Here is a 20,460-nt window from a genome sequence, read left to right on the forward strand (position 1 = left end):
CCCACATTCCTCTTTATGGCGCTGACAGCATCCTCTTTTTGTCTGATGGCATCTATCTGTTCTTTATCCAGAGGCCTGAGTTCAGTAACATCCATGCTGTTGGGTCCTTCGAACATCAGTCTTTGCAACCTCTTCCCCTTCTCATTGGGCTTTGCTTGTTCAAGTTCTGTGGAACTTTGCAGCGGGATAGCCTTGGGTCAGACTGCTGCAGAAAGAGCTAAGAGGAAGAACAGTCTGGCCAGAGGCTGCCTGTTCTTTGCTCAGGAACTCAGACACTTGCCAATGGTCTCTGCTAGAGCTAGAGGTTAGGGTCTGACCATGAACTTTGCTGATACCTGACCCTGATCTGCTGACTTGACTTTAAGGTTTGAACTTGGCTTTTTCTGGATTGCCTGCACCACTGGCTTAACCTTGCTGCTGTTGCTGACCTATTCTGGAGCTTGTTTTTGTTCAGGTACTATGGGATTGCAACTCTTGTGAGGATCTTTCTTCACACCTGGTTGGCTTTCAGCTTCAGTTCCTTGCTGACCTTCCCTTGCAGAGCATCCCTCTTTGCTACCTGATACAGACCTCTGAAAACCAAAAAGTCACTACCACTCTGTTGGAAATGTGGTCAGGGTGGGGAAAAATCCCACTACAGATGTGCTAATGAGAGGTAGGTAAGGTATCCATTATCATGGCAGTTCCTGTACTGAGGTTCAGTGGTTTCACTTAGCATTATTCTTGGCTGATTGGTGTCTACCAGCTGAATTCTCACTGATGTTTTAAACCCACTCCAGGAAACCTTAGAGTAAGATCTGTTTCTTGGTGTAGATGCCCTTGATGACCAGACCCTCTTTTATGGGTACTGTGTCCATGTAGCCAGGTATGTGCCAGTGCCCATGGATGTTAGAACAGACAGCATGAAAGAAAATTACCTCACAGTGTGCTAGAGGAGGCTCAGGTGAGATACTGCAAAAAAATTATTCACTGGCAGGGGTCAGGACTGTCAAGCATTGGGACAAACTCCCCAGGGAAGTGGTTGAGTTGCCAACCACAAATTTATTTCAAAGATATGTAGATGAGGCACATGGGGCCGCAGACCCTTAGCATTAGTGCTAGGTTAATGGTTGGACTTGATATTAACATCTTTGCTAACTAAAATTGTGCTATGATTCTGGGAAAATCAAGCAGGAAACAGCAGAACAACTCTGAGATATTTTGCTTAAGAAACTGAACACAATATTTTGCTTACCAAAATGATGCATTAGAGTTGGAGCAATACAAAGTATTACTTCAGGAATGATCAGATGAATACAAAGTCCATTTTACAGTCAAAAGGTAAAGAAAAGACTTCAAAAAGCTGTCAGCCTAACAAAACAGACTTTTGCTTCTAAGTATTTTGAGACAGGTTAACACTAACTGGAACAAGGACTATATAATGTAAAGAAAAACATTTAAGACTAGATGCCACAAGGAGGTTTCTAACAATGAGAAAAATAAGGTCCTGTAATTATGTCTGAGTAAAAATGGTGACAGAAAACTTCTGCAGTAATGACCAAGGTCATAATCACTGAAAGGAACTATTGGGCATGTTTCATTCAGTTAACACAAGTGTAGATTTTATAACTCCAGTGATTCCCTTAAATCCCTCCTCCATTGTTCAGGAATTATCACAAGAGACCCTCTGAATAAATCATCCTTTTGCTGCAGATACAAGAGAAGATTGCTGTAAAGCAGACTGAAAGGCCTTACTCCACAGTGACCATACAGCATTTTAATCTGGTACTTGACAACAAACTCTGCTCTGAGGATATGCAACATCTCAGATTTCCTTATAGTATGATCAACACAATGCAAAGTAGGCAGGTCAGTGAAGGGACAATGAGCAGGATTAGTGGAATATTTATTGGTCAGTGAGGTATAGATGGGGCTCCGTCAGGCAACCATTAATGAGCCTGTGCTAGTGTTAGAGAGTCAAGAAAGGACATGATGGATTCATGAGTAAATTTGCAAATTTTACTGGTTGATATTCAAGTCTGGAGAGAAAAAGATCACAATTAAAGTCTATTGGATCACTTCTTATTAGTTAGACTATTCGTAGAATCAAGCTGTTATTATTAATAGCAGATAACAATTCACACATCATGCTCAGTTAATGCCTCACACTCAGGCACTTACTGACTGTTACCTGGTATCACGACGTGCTGGTGGCCTCAAGACACTTGAGAATCTTCATGTTCTGAGTTTTTCTGATCTTGTGAATCTGTCGGACTGAGTCTCCTGACCTTATGTATTCTTAGGAGAGTTTCACTTGCCTCTCAGCACCTACCCATTCTTTCTTTGATGTGGTTTCTGGTATCACATGCTCAGAGCCTGTCATTCATTCAAATTCACCCCATGTGGGCTTTTATGACCGAAATGCAGAGCCAGAGTTGATCCAAAAGCCATTGTGAGTCCCACAGGACACTGTCCTGCCCCATGATTTCAGCTCGCAGCAGTAATCTTTACCTCCAATCCCTCTGAACACAGTTCTTTTGTATCTATGGGAAATTTATACCTTTACTGCTGCACATTATAACATAGAATTTCGAAGTACATCACTGACTGCAAGATAACTAGTAGACAAACCACTCTTCCCTAATTGTTTCAATTCAGAGTATGAACCCTTTTGTACAGAAGGCTGCGCACATTTCTGAAGGCTTCCTCCAGGTCTTACGACTGTCAGTCCCATATGCCTGTGAAAGTGAGAAAGATAAGCACACCCAAATGTGTGTCTTGTGGTCTGAAGTTAATGCAGGCTGCTTCAAAACTTGTTCTGGGGCTGTGTAAGTACACATGCCTTTGAACTGCTGTTATCTTTAAACAAAAGAGATGGAGTTAAGAGATGAAGGTAATACACTACGTGCTAAGGTAAAGATGGGGCTGCCTGAAGGAAAACAAGCAGTTAGGAAGGAAACCACTTTCTTCCTTACTCAGGCAGTGCAGGAGGGATTTTGAATTTTAGAGAAATGAGATGTATCCTGTGGTTAAGATAAACCTGAGCTTTGAGATGGATTAATCTCTGTATCTCAAACTGACAATGGCTTAAACAGACATCTGAAATGAAGTTATCTGGAGTGGTATTTACTTTTGTGTTATCTTTACGAATGTATTTGTCAAAACCTTCCAAAAATAGTTATGTACTTACTGTCTTCTGAGCCCAAATGCTTTTGGGGAAGTGTCTGTGAGAAATTTTTCAGCAAAAGTATCACTTGAAGAACGTAGACTCTAAAGAAATATTAATATTTGACAAAATTTGGTTTCAGAGAGACTTCAAGTGTGAGCCAGTATGATTCTTATTGAAAGAAAAGATGTTATTCAGTTTCAGAATAAACTGTATCTTGATCTTATGACCCATTGAATGAAGAGTTAAGCAAATTGAAGGTAAAGTTTTAACGACTTCTTTCAATTGTGGTCTAAGGCAGATGTTTGCAGTGCACTTCCTCTGAGACATTTTAATTTATACATACATTTATACAGAGGGTTTTTTGTGACTGTTGTTCCTTTCTGTACCATTTTTCCTTAATAATTTTTTTAAAAAATATATGATTCTCCATTACTTTTTTCCCCTCAAGTTTTTTTAATTCCAGGTAATCACAGAATCACTATTTATTGAAACCACATGTATTGAAATTAATTTGGGGTCCCTGTCTAGACTTCATGGAAAGCGTGCAGTCAGCTAACAGTGGAACAACTAATCCAATGGCCACTGAAAATTTGCATAAATTATGGCAGGTTCTGCTCTGACTTTGCTTGAGAGAATTGTGAGGACACATCTAATTTTTAATTAAATGCCAGCATCTCAGTTCTTAAGATCAAAACTATTCAAGTTTCAATAAGAACCAGGTGACACGTATGTCTGTGCTTATCCCTCTGAATTTGAAGGCACAAATTAAAAACAGTGGACCAGGTCTCCTCTAGTAGCTGGTCTCCAGACTCACAATTTCTCCAGACCAAATGAGCATAACACCACAGTTCTAAATTAAAACAGGGATTTCAGGTGTGATCCAAGGGATGCAAATCACTCATTAATCAACATTCTACTGCTGCTTGAAATGTTAGCATGTTTTCTTCCTTCAGCACTAGTGATTGTTTATTGCTAATAATTTAAATCTGTTTTCCTTTTTTAATTAAATTACAGGTTACAATGAGTGTATGCATGTGCACACGAGACAGAAAGAGGAAACGATGCAAGCTAAGTGTATTTGCTTTGTGAATAGCTATTTATTAATTTAAATTTGTGGTAAAAATAGTCTCAATAAAAGACATTGAAGTAAATATTTTTGTTCTCTTTCTGCATGGCAGAATCTTCTGTCAAGGAAAATGGAATTCGCAGTAAACATTATGTCTCATATCCTGATACATAAATGAGAAAACCTGTTCAAGAGTTGCCAGGTCTGCCATTATGTATGGCCGATTGAATCCTTAAATTTTCATATTTGGAAAATGGAAGAATGACTATTTTTACAAGGCAATTATTTCAGCACTGAAAATTTAGGCAGCAGATGTGATTAGTCACTTTTACTAATGTTTGGAGGGTTTTATAATTTTTTTATTATGTAAAAATGTATTAGGCATATTTTCAAGATGCCATGTTAAAATTGTTTGTCACATTTCACAGGTATCATCTGTGTATAGGCATTAATCAAACTAAAAGCAGGATGATGGTATTGCTCTTAAGGTATATACTCAGAAAAAGACAAAGTTGTGGATGTCCAGGAAAGCCTCTAAAATGCAATAGGATTTTCCATTTCTCTTAGCTGAGGATAGAATGCTTTGATTGCAAAAGCCCAACCAGTAATCACAAGGATGCAAACAACAGTGAATAGCTGTTTGCATATTCTGTTAGTTGCTGCATTTAACTCTTTGAATGTTGAATAAATAGAACCTGTGGATCATCCTCCTTTACATTTCCATATTGTACCCAGAAAGAACAGACAACAAAAGAATCATGAGTTCAGTGCAGGTTGTGTCAATTAAACTGCATTGGCTTTGTGACCACTGTCTGAAGAGATTTCAGAAGAAAAACTGAGCATCATACACATAGAATAGAGTCAGTCCAGGTATTATCAATAACCAAGGCTATGTATGTTTGTATGAAATTGATTTGGTAAAGCAAAGTGATTGGATTCCCTTAGCGATATATAATGTGTCCTTATGCTCCTGCCTCTGATTGGAAGGAATGTATCAAACACTGGAGGCTCTGATGATCTTGCTTGTCCAGGAGTTGAAAATTGTGGTGACGTCCAACATAAACGATGAAAAAACATGTAGTTGGATGCTGAGATAAGGCAACAGAAAATTGAGGAAACCTACAACAATTAATTAGTTAATTAATTCCCTTTGCACTACTGGTCTCTTGCACTTGCACCCAGTTATGCAATAGTAATACAGATAATCATTATCAGTCTACCTTGTTCCCTTAATTTTTCTCTGAGCCTTTTGTTCCCTTGGTTCTGTACCAAGAGTGTGTGTCACGTTCATCTGCCCTTTCAACTCTCTTCCCACTTTAGAGAGTGCAAGTTTTTTCATGCCTTATTCTTATGCAGTGCAATCTTAGCGTTTTTTTCAGACAAGACTGGGAAAGGATTTGGTAGCTCTTTCGTCTTAGACCACTTAGGCTGATGTCTGTCACTTCAGCTTTTTACTGGCTGCGGTGGTTTATCCACCACCCCCTCCCTTTTCAGGCTGCGCTGTGATCTGAGAAATGCTCATGAAGTGAAATGCTGGTTAGGTGAAATGCTGGTTAGGTGAAATGCTCATTAGGTGAAATGCCTGTCAGGCCTTGGCCTTGCTGAGCAGTGCCTGGGCCTGGCTCCTCTTGAGCTCATCAGAAATTCCCACTGCTCCCAGGAACCTGCACTGCCTGACGAGCTCCTGGCTTTTTATGAGCAGCCTTGGAAATCGTTTTTCTTCCTTATTCTCAGACTTTCAAAGAAAGGGTGCTGACCTGAAATGTGGCCAGGATGGACCATTGTTATGAGAAGGCCACTCATTTGTGACAGATAAACAGAGACCCTTGATGCTCTCCTGGACTGCAGTGGCTGTGACCAGCAACCTTCCTCTGAGAGGGGCCTCTCAGAGCCAGCAAACTTTCCACCATGATGGATCCTGGGCTGATGCCCCCATTCCTTGAGGCCCCTTTGCCCACTGAGGAGATGCAAAGGCATCTAAAGTGAGGATTTTGTTACCTTTGAGGGGAATTTTTCACAGGTACCGTGCACTGACACTTTAGGTCTGTGTGCATAAAAGCGTGCATATGCTATGGCAAAATAGGAGAAAAGCTGCTCTCTTAGATGTTTATCTCTTAGCTATATAAGTAAGTCAGGTCCATAAGTTACTTTAATTTAAGTTATAAGCTAAGTTAAATGCTGTCAAGTGTTATTCCTTTGCTAAATTTTAAATTTAAGGTATAATTTATGTTAATGCTGTTAAGTGTTGTTCCATGTTAACTGTCATGTTTAGGGTACAAGTAAAGTTTAAGTACTGTTAAGTTTGAGTGCTATTAAGCTTTTAGGTGATATTGCTTTCTATCCTTGCCCTTTCTCTGTTTTTCCCTTTAAGTTTTTCCCTTATCCTTTTATCACACATGGTTAAACACATGCTTAAACACATACACACATAGCTAGTTCTTGGTTAATTTCTGTTTTGATTGAGTGGATTTTGTTTGCTGCTTTTTTACCCTTGGTGTACCTTAACCACCTAATAAGTAGTAAAGTGAACCTTGACAATGAACTTGTCATGCTGTTGCTTAATATTAAGTCTGATTTTTACTGATTCCCTTGCTGGTGATTTTTAAAGCAATCTCAAGTTTCAAAACACTGAATAATGAGGTTACCTATTCCGGTCTTTTTTTTTTTCCTGTAAAATAAGTTATCTGGGAATCCATGAGTGTAAGATGTACTTGTAAATACATGCTTTCTGTGACTGTGGTAAAAACAAGCAATGATTTGCTGACAAGTCCCTTAAGCAGAAGTTTCCTTCACTTTTAGAGCAACTGATGTTAACTGCTCCTGGGCTTTCACAAACACATATATGCTGTCATAGCTGAACTGAAATTTCTGCCCATCCTGCATTTTAGGTCAATTCAACTCACATTTACATATGTGTGCAACTACTTGAAGATAATAGAATTTTCATTTTTATTGGGGTTAGCTTCAATAAAAGTGCAGATGACCAAGGCTTAAGGCTGTGGGAAAACCCTTGCAATAGTGGTAAGTAAAAAAATCACCCCCAGAATCCTCCAGCTCTAATATATTGATCACTGCCAGAAAGTTCTCTGCTTCCCTTCTTATCATTGGTTCCTTTTTGCTGCAATAATTTTAATATTCCTAATCACCCTCCTTTATTGGACCCCCTCCCTAAACTCCACCCTAATTCCTCCCCTCCTCCATGTTTATCAATACCCCTGCCATGCCCTAACACCCGCTTTTGTCCATTTGCCCTCATGCATGGAACTGGCCTCCCTGTCCCATCTTTCCCTGTTCGTTCAGTACAAACTGCTCAGCTTGCTGTTTGTTATTTTCTGTATTAAAGTTTTTTAGTTCCCGAACAACCGGGTCAGATTTTCTTTCTGCATAAAGTCGCCAAGTTCAGTGAAGCCTCTGGCCCTAATAGCTGGGCTAGGAAGGATCAGAGGTTACAACTTTTCAACTCCGTGCTTAGTGTAGTGTTCCATTCCATTTCATAGGACAGATGAAAATAATTCAAAAGCTAAGTGCAGGCATAATTGTTTTAATGACCCTTCATAAAAGAAAGATGCTGTTCTAAGAGATTTTACTTCATAAGTAAAAGGTGCAAAAAGAGCTCAGTGAATTGCCGAGAATAAATAACAGAGTTTGGCTTGTGTAAGACTGTTGCAACCAGAAGGCATGAGTAACACTTGCAGTTTCCATGCATTTCTCAACAAACTAAGCCCCTCTGAGATGAGAAGAAAGGAATTTTGGTGAAGAAACTGTCTGTTTAATAGATGTGTGTTTTGGTGTAAGACGCTATCCAGTTAAATGTTCCATTCCTGCCTTTCATTTCAATATGTACGTGCAAAGCTAATAAAGAACCATCATATAATGTTCCCAGTTGCCAATTGTACATGTGCTCCCAATTCTTAAATCATGTTCTGATGGGCATTGGAAGCAGAGCCCATCAGATGTCATCCAGAATTTCAATGATGAAAATTCCAGGCATGCTTATGGGAATATAAATCAGAGAAGGATCCTGTACTCATCTCTCAAGTAGATATTTGCATTTCTTGCCTCGAGCTAAGGACTCTAATCAAATTACTGGTTTGTTACTTGGAAAAGACTGCTTTAGAAAATAAATGGACACTACTGTCTTTCTATGACTTACTCACTGATAACTTGTTTCATCATTAAATTACAGTAATACAGAAAAGTGCTTTTAATGGACAGGGCTTCATTTCAAATGCTGATCTTATTGTTTTATGTTACATGTGAGCAGATTCCTAGAAAATCTTGTGAGCTTTTTCCTGGATGCTCAATGGAAAGAGGTACATGACAACATGGCATGTTGAGTGTTAGAGCAGGATAAGTTTTGAATTTTGTTTGTTTCCTTATCTCATTCACTGTACCAGACTTGAATCTAGCTGCCATTGCAGTTATGTGGAATTGGTGTGTGTGGAAATAGTTCAGAGGGTCTTGAAGGGTCTGATTCCGTGACTTCCAAACCTTCTTCAGATTGCAGGTGGGGGAAAACAAACGACCTTTGAAATACAAACAGAAGAGAGAAAAGAGAAAATGCCTACTCTCAGACAATGTCTTCAGAGGATCCTAATCCCAGCAACTGTTATTTTCCTACTGATACAGAGTTGTTATTTTCTTTCCCAGAACAAATCTTTATCAAATTATTCTTATAATTTATCCAATAAAATAAAGGGAGGGATTGACTAGATGGTGTATATAATGCATGTTGAAGATATTTTTAGTAGTTGATTAGCTGGTCATTTACAGACAGAAAGGTCTTCCAGATGACTGATCCTATGAGGTACCCTCCAGTATTTTTGTCAGCTTTCCCTCTTAGATCCTTAGATCCTTAGATCATGTTAATGAACTGGTAACTATTTGATATCATTCTATGGAAAGGGAGCTATGGAGGGAAGACGTACTTCAAGAGGCAGGAAAATAGCACAGGAGCAGGTTTGGAATCTCATGAGCATGAGGAATGTGGAGTAATGGTGCATAAACCAAGCTTTGTGAGAGCAGCTGTTCACGGTGTCCGTGCTGAGCAGCCATGTGCCCCAGAGCTCAGCCAGGAGCAGGAGAGCACACAGGGATTTTGGGTTGAGCACAGCCCACATGTTGTGCTTGTTGGTGTGATCAGAGAACTGAGGTTTATTCGTAAAGGCTGGTGAGGGGAGAGCAGGGAAGGGCAGAGGATGAACCAACCCTCCCAACACGGGTGTCTCATGGTGCTGAGCTGGGAACCAGCATGTGTCACTGGTGCTGACAGAGGAATGTCAGGGTGTCATTGCCATGTGCTGAACTTCCTGCATCTCTGTTCAATGGCATTAGAAATGTTCCTGCAAGCCACGGCTGTCACCTACGCAACAGTTTCTGTCACAAGGGGAAGGAAGACTCCAACACAAGTTATCCTTTGACTTGGTATTATTGTAAAGTCTAAAGCAAAACAGTTCAGGCACAGACTCAGATCAATTATGGGTACATTGCTTCAAATAGATTGACAACATCCAAACCAGACACAGTGAATCAGGATGGGCTTAGTGAACACAGGGCTTACATCATGAATGTTTCTGTGACAGTTACTTTAAGAGTATGTAAAATCCCACTGCAGCTGGAAAGGATTCTGAAGCTGCTGTCCTGATGTACCAAGAATGTAGTGAGACTTTTCCTATTAGCTCTAATCACAGGATTTTAACGAGTCCTCCAATGCATCATTTCACTGGAAACACAGACATTGGTCACTGCTTGAGCAAGAGCAAGGAAGCTCAAAAGACTGTCTTTTGTTACTGAACCAGACTGGAATTTTATAGACACCTTTAGAGTCAACAGATATTTATTCTACAATTCAAATGTAGTTAAAAATAATCAGTAAGATATTCCAATTTAATTGGGAATTCCTAAGCATCCTCATTAGGTGCTTGTAGTAACCTGAAAGAGCTATCAAGCATAATATTCCCCAATTAAATATGAACATGCCTGTGATCAAGCAGGTGTGATCTATTTGTCTCATTAATTAGTAACTTTAAGCTTTTCAAGAGGATCATTCTGGTTTGGCCTTGTTTTCCTTCTGTCTTAGAGAATCTGATTTTCAAGGAAAGAGTAAATAGCAGACCATTTCCACCTTCTTCATAATTCCAGAGCAGTGATCTAATCTACCCATTTCAACTTCTAATATTTTATAACTCTTATGGTTTTTAAATTGATTCATCTGGAATTAAACTAGAAAGTCATCATCTTTTACATGGATGTAGTTCTGACTGGACATTTTATGAAGTGCCAAATACTAGCTAGCAGCTCTCGAAATTTTGGATTGCTCCAAATTAGGACTGTGGAGTGTCCTGTAGGACAGGCAGCCATTACAGCTATACATAGAGATTTTGAGGTGCTAAAGCGTAAAAATAAATCACATAAAAGAAAAGTGAAAGCTATAAAATATGCAACGTAAAGGATAAGGAAGGAATAGACTGACTTGATAGCTTTCATATGGGCCTCTAAGCTGGCATCCAAGAAGCCACTTGCATTATTTTTCATCCGTCTGGTGTGTATCCACAGAGACTGAATCAGCAGAACACTTGAAACAACAGACAGTATTAAAGGCATACCTATACCAGCATTACAGAGAAGAATTAATAAACCCAAATTGTCTTTCCTCGTGGTTCTCATTGCTGAAGAGTTTGTCATGGGGAGAGGAGCAGTGAAGTTGTCTTGGACACTGTAGGCATCCCAGGCAAAGGGAATTGTGGCTATGAAGGAGCAGAGCCATGATGTGAGCAGCATCCAGGGCATCAGCCTGGCAATTCTCTTCTTCAGCCAGAGGAAGAAAGACTGTGTAAAACTGGCAACCTTGATGCAATAGAAGACACTAAGCCAGGCTCCAAACCACAGGCTGGAGTAGTTCAGAAACATATAGACCGTCTTGATAACTACAAATATATTTTCTTCAAAATAGGAGGGTTCACAAAATATAGTTAAGAATAAATCCAGTATAATCCAGCATTGCAATGTAATTCTAGATGAACTCAGAGAGATCATGATCATATCATATGCGGACCATGTTTTTCTCCCAATGCAGCTTGATGAACTGGCAGCCAAGATAATTCCATTTCCTAGAATTCCTGCCATGGATTCAATTATAGCAAGTGATAGACAAAGGAGAGCAAATGATGTCATCATTTTAAGCCAAGAGCTCAGGGTTATTACTCAGCTTCACCTGGGCCCCTGAGAGCCTCCGATCTGTCAGGCACTGCCAATCCCAAGGAGCTGTTGTGGGCAATGCTCACCTATTTATCTCAGGGCCAGAAGTATCCTAATGTCATTTAATATTTCTGCTATTTTGCATGTTGTTTTTGGGGGTTGATATCTGTGCTGATTTGTGTAAGCATGGAAACTGGGTCCAGATTCAATTACTCAGTTTCCATTCTGGTGAAAGGCTTTGCATTGCAGTGGTGAAGGGATTTGCACTGGAAGCGTTATGGAGCAGGTGAACTGTGGCGTTTACAAATATGGGTTTGCACTCCAGTGTCTGATGTCCTGCTTTACATGTCTAGATTTGCATTTTTCTATCTAATGCCTTAATATCTCCCTGTCTTGCACTGTTATGGCTTCCAACTTTATTAGAAATACTTGCCATATCATCTTCTTATCTGGGGGGAGCTCTTTTTCTTTATCAGGTATATTCAAATTTCTGCTGCAAGGATTTTTACACTTTTCTTTTTGTGTATGGGTATTTTTAAGCCTTACACTTACCATTGCATGCCTGCTTGGAGTGTCCCAAAAGAGGACAAGAAAAATCTGTGGGAAGATGAGCACAGGTAAAAGAAAAATCATTTTACCAGAGTACTTTGCCTGCCTATTTTTCACAAGCTTCCTGAAAAAATGCAGGAATTGCCTAAAGAATTTAAGATCTGGCAATATACAACATTACATACAGAAGCAATGGTACAACTATTAATAAAGTCAGTTTTGCTCCCTTATGTAACATGCAAACCTTTAAAATTCTGCTACACTTGCTAAAAGAACTGAATTCAAACACTTCTCACATCTGAAAAGCAAAAGGTGAGTAGGGAGGCTTGGGTTTATTGAAAAAATTTGGGACTCACATTCTTTTCTGCAGCCTAGAACACAGAAGGAAACACACAAAGGCTCTTAAAAATGCAGTGACAAAAGTAGCTATCAGAAGTACAGTAAGAAGCTGTGGGCAGTGATCAAATGAGAAATTTTTCCATGTTTTCAAGGTTTTTTCTTTGGGTAGTGTGCATTTCCCAATGCTTAATGTAATCTATGGCTAGAAAGGGCAGTGATCAAACCTTTTTGATTATGCACCTGTAGGAGTAAAATTTTGTGAGCATTACACCTCAGATATATATATATTTGTTTATGTATTTCATATATATACCATTGTATGGGCCATGTGCATGTTATGTACAGATACTGATTACTACAAAACACATCACAATAAAGAATGAAATAATTCAAGATGAAATTAACAATGCTTTTAAAATGAATTTATTATAGTATTGGTACAAATTATTTTTCTGTTCTCATTAAAAATATTATTAGGAATTATTTTTAGTGAAAGCAATGTGATCTGTTTCATTACTTTATTAGAGTCTGGATTTCTCACTTTGTCACAGTGATTCAAAGATCTGGCTCTACATTCAGTTTCTTTTCATACTTGCTCTGAATGGCTTTCCCACTGTCACATAGGCAAAGTTCTTTGTTGAAATTCAGCTGTAAATATCTGAATTCCCTAGTGTTAAGACTTGCAAAGCAATCAAATATTGCTCTGGATTTAATGTTTAACAAATGGGTACAAAACTTGCATAAGCACTTCCTTTGGAAGATTTAAAATCGATTCAAACATTATGCTTCCAAATTTTGCAAGTATACATGTATGAGAGTGATGGTAGTTGTCGACAGACAATTTTTGGCACAGGAATCTTTTGAAAAGCAGGTGCTTTCTCATCCATTGCTAGAATCTTTCATCTTGAAGGAATAGAAAAAGGGCGTTTGGTTTTTTGACAGGAACTGCTCCTAGGATGCAAGTGACACACTCTTCCAACAGGAAAAAAGTCAGTGAATACAGAGTACATACCTGTCAGTAAAAGATAAATGTGTAGCTGCTCCTTGAATTTAACAGCTCCTTTAAGCTCTCTCATAGAAGCAGAGATTCACAGAATGGTTTGGGTTGAAAGGGCCCTTAAAGACCATCCAGTTCCAACCTCCTGCCACAGGCAGGGACACTTTCCTGTAGATCAGGCAGCTCAAAGCCCCATTCAGTGTGGAGCCTGAGCCCCATTGCCACCATCAAATGTCCGTGTGATTTTTGTGGGGTTTATGGGCAAGGTTTTGGTAGTGGGGAGGCTGCTGGGGTGGTTTGTGTGAGGAGGGACCAGGAGCTGCCCCTGTGGCACACTGAACCAGTCCCAGTTATTCCCAAAGGAGACCCACCATCGGCCAAGGCTCTGCCCGCCAGTGATGCTGGTGACATGTCTGCAACAACTCAGCTAAGGAAGGGGAAAGACCAGTGTGCAGCAGCTGTGAGAGGGAGCACAGAGAGAGAACGTGTGAGAGAAACAGCCTTGCAGACAGGCAGGGCAGTGAAGAAGGAGGGGGACGAGATGCTCCAGGCACCAGAGCAGACATTCCTGCGCTCTCCCTAGGGAAGACCATGCAGATGGTCTTCCATCTGCAGGCCCTGGCAGAACAGACTGCAGCAGATATGCACACTGCAGCCTGAGCAGTTCCCCCCTGGCAGCAGGTGGCTGTGCCCTGAAGGAAGCTGCATCCTGTGGAGATCCCACCATGGAGAAGGCTCTTGGCAGGAGCTGCAGCCTGTGGGGATCCCATGCTGAAGCAGTTTGTACCTGGAAGATAGCACCCTGTGGAGAGGATCCCCTCTGCAGTCCCCATTCCCTGCTCAGGGAGGGAGGAGATGGAAAAGTAAAGAGGAGTGGATGCAGGGGAAAGGTTTCTAGTCTGTTATTGATTGGCCATAAATTAAATTATTTTGCCCATGTTGAAGGAATCCCCACCAGGCAAGGCACAGACACTGAGGGCACGGTCAGGCCTGCAGTCTACGCACATATGGGAATGGATATCAGACAAGCTCTGGGAGGACAATTAGGGAGAGCCACAAGGCCAGGGATTCCAGGGAGATGGGAACCAGCATGTGTCACTGGTGCTGACAGAGGAATGTCAGGGTGTCATTGCCATGTGCTGAACTTCCTGCATCTCTGTTCAATGGCATTAGAAATGTTCCTGCAAGCCACGGCTGTCACCTACGCAACAGTTTCTGTCACAAGGGGAAGGAAGACTCCAACACAAGTTATCCTTTGACTTGGTATTATTGTAAAGTCTAAAGCAAAACAGTTCAGGCACAGACTCAGATCAATTATGGGTACATTGCTTCAAATAGATTGACAACATCCAAACCAGACACAGTGAATCAGGATGGGCTTAGTGAACACAGGGCTTACATCATGAATGTTTCTGTGACAGTTACTTTAAGAGTATGTAAAATCCCACTGCAGCTGGAAAGCCTCATGAAGCTCCAGTTCTGATGTACCAAGAATGCAGTGACACAGATCGCTATTTCAGCAATAGCAGGAAACTGAAAAGGCCATGTCATTCTTTCCTGAGTCATACTGGAATCTTGTTTGAAGAGTTTGGAGAGACAAGTATCAGCACAAATTACATAGTGGAAGTGGATTCCTGAGAGGATGGATGAAAGTAGAAATGTTTCTAAAATGCCTCAGATTAAGGTATTTGACAAATTCTGTTTCAATAGTGAAATAAATTACGAGCTGCCTTCTGTAAACCACTGAAGGGAAGATTTACCACAGAAGCTGTATTCTCAACAGTAAATGATTTCTTTAATAAAAATGTTTCCTAGAAGACCTGTGCAAGGGTAAAGACTAGTGGAACAGCTGCTTTGACTGGCATAAGAGAAGGATTGGGTGGTAAGGTTACCACTAATTCATTCATTGAATTATAATTAATTCACTGGAATTCATTCACTGCAATGTTCACAGACGAGTTTTTACACCAAAGAAACCAGAGCCAGACCAGCAAAAGGTGCTACAGGATATCATCATTTTGATTCATTTCATAAAAACAAGACCTCCAAACACTAGAACCTTTACAATACTGTGCAGCTACATGGAAGAGACCATGAAAATCCTTTACACCTGTGCAGGGTTGACCTTGATTGGCTGTCACATGCCCACAAAGCCTATCAGCAGATACTTGAATACATCTGATAAAGACAAGGAACTACCCTGGTATTAGAAGAAGCCACAGAGATTACTCTCATAAACTAAGAAGACATGACAGTGCAAGATGGGGAGAGATTAAGGCATTCAATTTTTAAAAAAAATTTAGGCACGTAAACCAAACCAGGACATTGAGTGGAAACCCACAGTTCCATAAACCCCAGCAGAGCTCCTCTATAACCTGTCCAATGCAAATCCCTTCACCAAAATGAAAACAATGTAATTGAATCATGACCCAATTTGCATACTTAGACAAATCAGCTGAGCTATCAAGCCCCAAAGCAACAGCGAGTCATCAGCTCAAGGCAAGAAATGCAAATAGCTGTATGAGAGATCCCTACAGGATACTTCTCTGATTTGCATTCTCATAAGAACAGCTGGAATTTTCATGATTGAAATTCTGGACTGAAATGCAATGGACTCAATCTTCAGTGCCAATCAAACATGATTTTAAGAAAGAGAAAGCCTGTGTGCCAGGATATACTGCTTTTTCTCTGTGTGCTGGGGTAGGGGAACACAAAAATCTATGAATGGACTTTCTAGGGAAATGAAGACCTTGTTTTTGGGGCTTTGGCTGCCTCGATTCAGAGCCAACTCCCACAGCACAAATGACTGAACTTTTAGCAGATTGCTGGGACAAGCCTCAGTGGGGCTTAGCCCCTGCTACATTCAGGAGCTGCTTCTAAACTGGATGATCACCCTTGAGCTCTCCGGAGCTCTGCTGCAGCTTTGCCTTGATCTATCCACCTGCTTAGCTCAACTGGATACTGATCCTGGACTGCAGACTGGAATTACTGGCTTGATCTTAGGCATGTCTTATCACTTTGGATATGTCTGGCAATCCCTGGCCTTGTGGCTCTCCCTAATTGTCCTCCCAGAGCTTATCTGATATCCATTCCCATATGTGCGTAGACTGCAGGCCTGACCGTGCCCTCAGTGTCTGTGCCTTGCCTGGTGGGGATTCCTTCAACATGGGCAAAATAATTTAATTTATGGCCAATCAATAACAGACTAGAAACCTTTCCCCTGCATCCACTCCTCTTTACTTTTCCATCTCCTCCCTCCCTGAGCAGGGAATGGGGACTGCAGAGGGGATCCTCTCCACAGGGTGCTATCTTCCAGGTACAAACTGCTTCAGCATGGGATCCCCACAGGCTGCAGCTCCTGCCAAGAGCCTTCTCCATGGTGGGATCTCCACAGGATGCAGCTTCCTTCAGGGCACAGCCACCTGCTGCCAGGGGGGAATTGCTCAGGCTGCAGTGTGCATATCTGCTACAGTGAACAGACTAGTGAGGTACTCTGTACCATGATTTTCCATTTCCCTGTGCTAATCCTCCCACAGAAAATTATTGTTGTACTTTAGGACACTGAGAACAAGAATGCAAGGATAATTATGGTGGTTAAAACACTCCACAAACAAAATAAAAACATGAAAATCCTCTTTGCAGCAGAAATTTGAAAACATCTGATAAAGAAAAGAGCTATGCCAGGATTAGAAGAGGCCATGGCAAGTATCTCTAATAAACTCTGAAGAGGTAACAGTGCAAGAAAGGGAGAGATTAAGGCATTAGATAGAAAAAGCAAATCTAGACATGTAAAGCAGGACATCAGATACTGGAGTACAAACCAACATTTTTATCACCACACTTCAGCTGCTCCATAACCCTTCCAATGCAAACCCTTTCACCAAAATGGAAACTGAGTAATTGAATCTGAACCCAATTTCCATGCTTACACAAATCAGCACAGACATCAACCCCCAAAAACAACATGCAAAATAGCAGAAATATTAAATGACATTAGGATACTTCTGGCCCTGAGATAAATAGGTGAGCATTGCCCACAACAGCTCCTTGGGATTGGCAGTGCCTGACAGATCGGAGGCTCTCAGGGGCCCAGGTGAAGCTGAGTAATAACCCTGAGCTCTTGGCTTAAAATGATGACATCATTTGCTCTCCTTTGTCTATCACTTGCTATAATTGAATCCATGGCAGGAATTCTAGGAAATGGAATTATCTTGGCTGCCAGTTCATCAAGCTGCATTGGGAGAAAAACATGGTCCGCATATGATATGATCATGATCTCTCTGAGTTCATCTAGATTCATTTTGCAGTCATGGACTACTCTGGATTTATTAATGAATATATTTTATGAACCCTCTTATTATATTGAACAGGTGTTGGGAGTTGCTAAGACAATTTTTACATTTCTGAACTACTCCAGCCTGTGGTTTGGAGCCTGGCTTAGTGTCTTCTATTGCATCAAGGTTGCCAGTTTTACACAGTCTTTCTTCCTCTGGCTGAAGAAGAGAATTGCCAGGCTGATGCCCTGGATGCTGCTCACATCATGGCTCTGCTCCTTCATAGCCACAATTCCCTTTGCCTGGGATGCCTACAGTGTCCAAGACAACTTCACTGCTCCTCTCCCCATGACAAACTCTTCAGCAATGAGAACCACGAGGAAAAACAATTTGGGTTTATTAATTCTTCTCTGTAATGCTGGTATAGGTATGCCTTTAATACTGTCTGTTGTTTCAAGTGTTCTGCTGATTCAGTCTCTGTGGATACACACCAGACGGATGAAAAATAATGCAAGTGGCTTCTTGGATGCCAGCTTAGAGGCCCATATGAAAGCTATCAAATCAGTCTATTCCTTCCTTATCCTTTACATTATTTATTTTATTTGTATGCATGTCATCTTATTCAATGTTTTTTCACCTTTAAGCAATGGAGACTCGATCTGTGTAGTTTTAATGGCTGCCTGTCCTACAGGACACTCCATAGTCTTAATTTGGAGCAATCCAAAATTTCAAGAGATTCCAGTTAGGATTTGGCACCATATTAACTGTCATGTCAGAACTGCATACATGTGAAAGGCAGTGGCTTATCCTGGACTTTCTAGTTTCAATCCAAATGAATTACATTGAAATCATCAGAGGTATAAATAGTAGATGCTGGAATGAGTAGATTAGGGCCTTGATCTGCAGTCATGACCAACATGGGAATTTCCGTTACTTGGATATGAGTCTTGACACAAATAATTCTGTAACTTGTCTACTATCTGCTGTACTTTCCTTGGAAATCACCACAGTTTCTCTAGCAGCAGAGAAACAGGGCCAAGACTCCGACTAGAATGTAGTCTCTTGGAATGCTTTAAGTTACAATTCACGATACTAACAGAAAAGGCCCGGTTAAGCACAGCCAGGTTAAGAGATGCACAATCATATTTTATGTGTCATATTTATCACATTTGTCATATAATATTTGTCAATATTATCATATTTATTTATAAGGCTTTAATGTGGATGCTAAAGAATTCCCAATATTTTCAGAATATCCCACGGATCACTTTCTCTGGTAGAACTCTAGGAAAATATTTGTTGACTCCAAAGGTCAAATCATAGAATAGTTTGGATTACATGGGACTTTATAGATAATCTAGTTCCAATCTCCCCACTACAGGCCAGGATTCCTGCCCATGGAATCTGTGCTTAGCCTCACTCCCTAGCTTGTCTTCAAGAAAACAGAACGATAGCATCCACACATCATCAGGATAATGGATTCATCCACTTGTAAGCAATACAGCCCATACATAACAGAATCTAATTAAATAGAATAGCAAGTATAGAGACTGCTCTAAACAAATATCATAAATACCATCTCTGCTGGAGATGTTTCAACAGGATAGGTTAGACATTTAATGAAATTATGTAACAATGGAACAACATCTGTTAGTAGTTATTAACATACTACAGTACACTCCTAATGTTGTAATACCCTGCAATTAGAGAATTGGACACAGTTTGCAGTCAGCAAACTACTTACAGAAATAATTCTAAATTTATATTTGATTGGCTATTAGTAAAATGCAATTCATCCCATATGTAACAAACTACAGAGCTTGCAGTCATTTCATGCAACTTTATATTATCCTGCTAACCCACACCAGGGAATGACCTTTGTTTCAATGGCTGAGAGACCCAAGGTGACTTATATGCCTCTACTCACTGCAGACCTCAAGAGCCAGGCCAAGCCTACCCTGTCTGGCAACAAGCTGACAATCTTAGTGACATTGCTGCCATTCCAGGTGCTGGATTTGATTCTGCTGCTGTATTTGCAATTATGCTCATGCTCAGGAATTATCTAGAAAGTACTGGATCAATCTTTTTCTTCAGGAAGGGTCAAAGGAAGCTTCTGATGGGTAGATAATTCCTTCACCCTGTGGAAAATGACTGTTCAGTTCCCGGGATCACATTGTGCTGTGCACTTCATTGGAACAGAAGGAAGTGACACATTTTGACCTGAAAAGGGTCAGTTTAAGGTTCTGTGTAGTGATCTCATGCCAGTCGCTGTCACCATATCACATTCTGGTTGCCATCACTTGAGAAGAGGGTGCTCCATTGCATTTTGCAGCCTTACCCCCTCGATGCTGATTGCCGGGCACCCAGTGTGAGCCCATGGTGCAGACAGAGACAAAGGTCTCTCAGGCCATCCTCCAGAATGTCTACCCATGAGTCAAAATCAACATCAGAGATCAGACGTGTGCTAGCTGAACTTGAACACCCCATCCTCATGGAGTCAACTAACAAAGTACATATATATCACCATACACAGTTTATAGAAAGGCCTAGTAGTCAACTAGAAGCCTATATAGAGAAAACTATTTCAACTATTTCAAAAGCTGCTCAACATCCTGTAAGCCCACAGGGAGAATTATGGTTATAGCCTAGACAACAATGGCCATGTCAAGGAGCAGCAGGAGGAGCTGTTCCATAAGGAAAGGAAATCTAAAAAGTCAGCATCACCACAAGGCAGGCAAGAATTGGCTATCAAGCATGCAGTCCCATCTCCTATGGGCAAGGATAGCAGACAAGTTCTATGAGGGATCAGTCAGCAGTCCAGTCATACCAGATGTGTCCACAGTGATAAGACATGTCCAAGATCAAGCCAATAATTTCAGTTTTTAGGCCA

The 20,460-nt window shown here is 40.7% G+C and overlaps 2 protein-coding genes across 2 annotated transcripts; one reads left to right on the forward strand and one right to left on the reverse strand.

Moving 5' to 3' along the window:
* Positions 1 to 10,454: 10,454 nt before the first annotated feature.
* LOC134041119 (taste receptor type 2 member 40-like) lies at positions 10,455 to 11,390 on the reverse strand. The gene has a single exon (XM_062487408.1). It carries the CDS (start codon positions 11,388 to 11,390, stop codon positions 10,455 to 10,457), a length of 936 nt encoding a protein of 311 aa, XP_062343392.1.
* A 6,036-nt stretch (positions 11,391 to 17,426) lies between these two features.
* LOC134041117 (taste receptor type 2 member 40-like) lies at positions 17,427 to 18,434 on the forward strand. Its single transcript, XM_062487407.1, has one exon. It carries the CDS (start codon positions 17,427 to 17,429, stop codon positions 18,360 to 18,362), a length of 936 nt encoding a protein of 311 aa, XP_062343391.1. The 3' UTR covers positions 18,363 to 18,434.
* The last annotated feature ends 2,026 nt before the right edge of the window (positions 18,435 to 20,460 follow it).

This window comes from Cinclus cinclus, chromosome 2, assembly GCF_963662255.1.
Source record: "Cinclus cinclus chromosome 2, bCinCin1.1, whole genome shotgun sequence".
Classification (NCBI taxonomy): Eukaryota; Metazoa; Chordata; class Aves; order Passeriformes; family Cinclidae; genus Cinclus; species Cinclus cinclus.

Coding starts and splice junctions, on each gene's coding strand:
- LOC134041117 (XM_062487407.1), top strand. CDS start 17,427: ATGATGACATCATTTGCTCTCCTTTGTCTATCACTTGCTATAATTGAA.
- LOC134041119 (XM_062487408.1), bottom strand. CDS start 11,390: ATGATGACATCATTTGCTCTCCTTTGTCTATCACTTGCTATAATTGAA.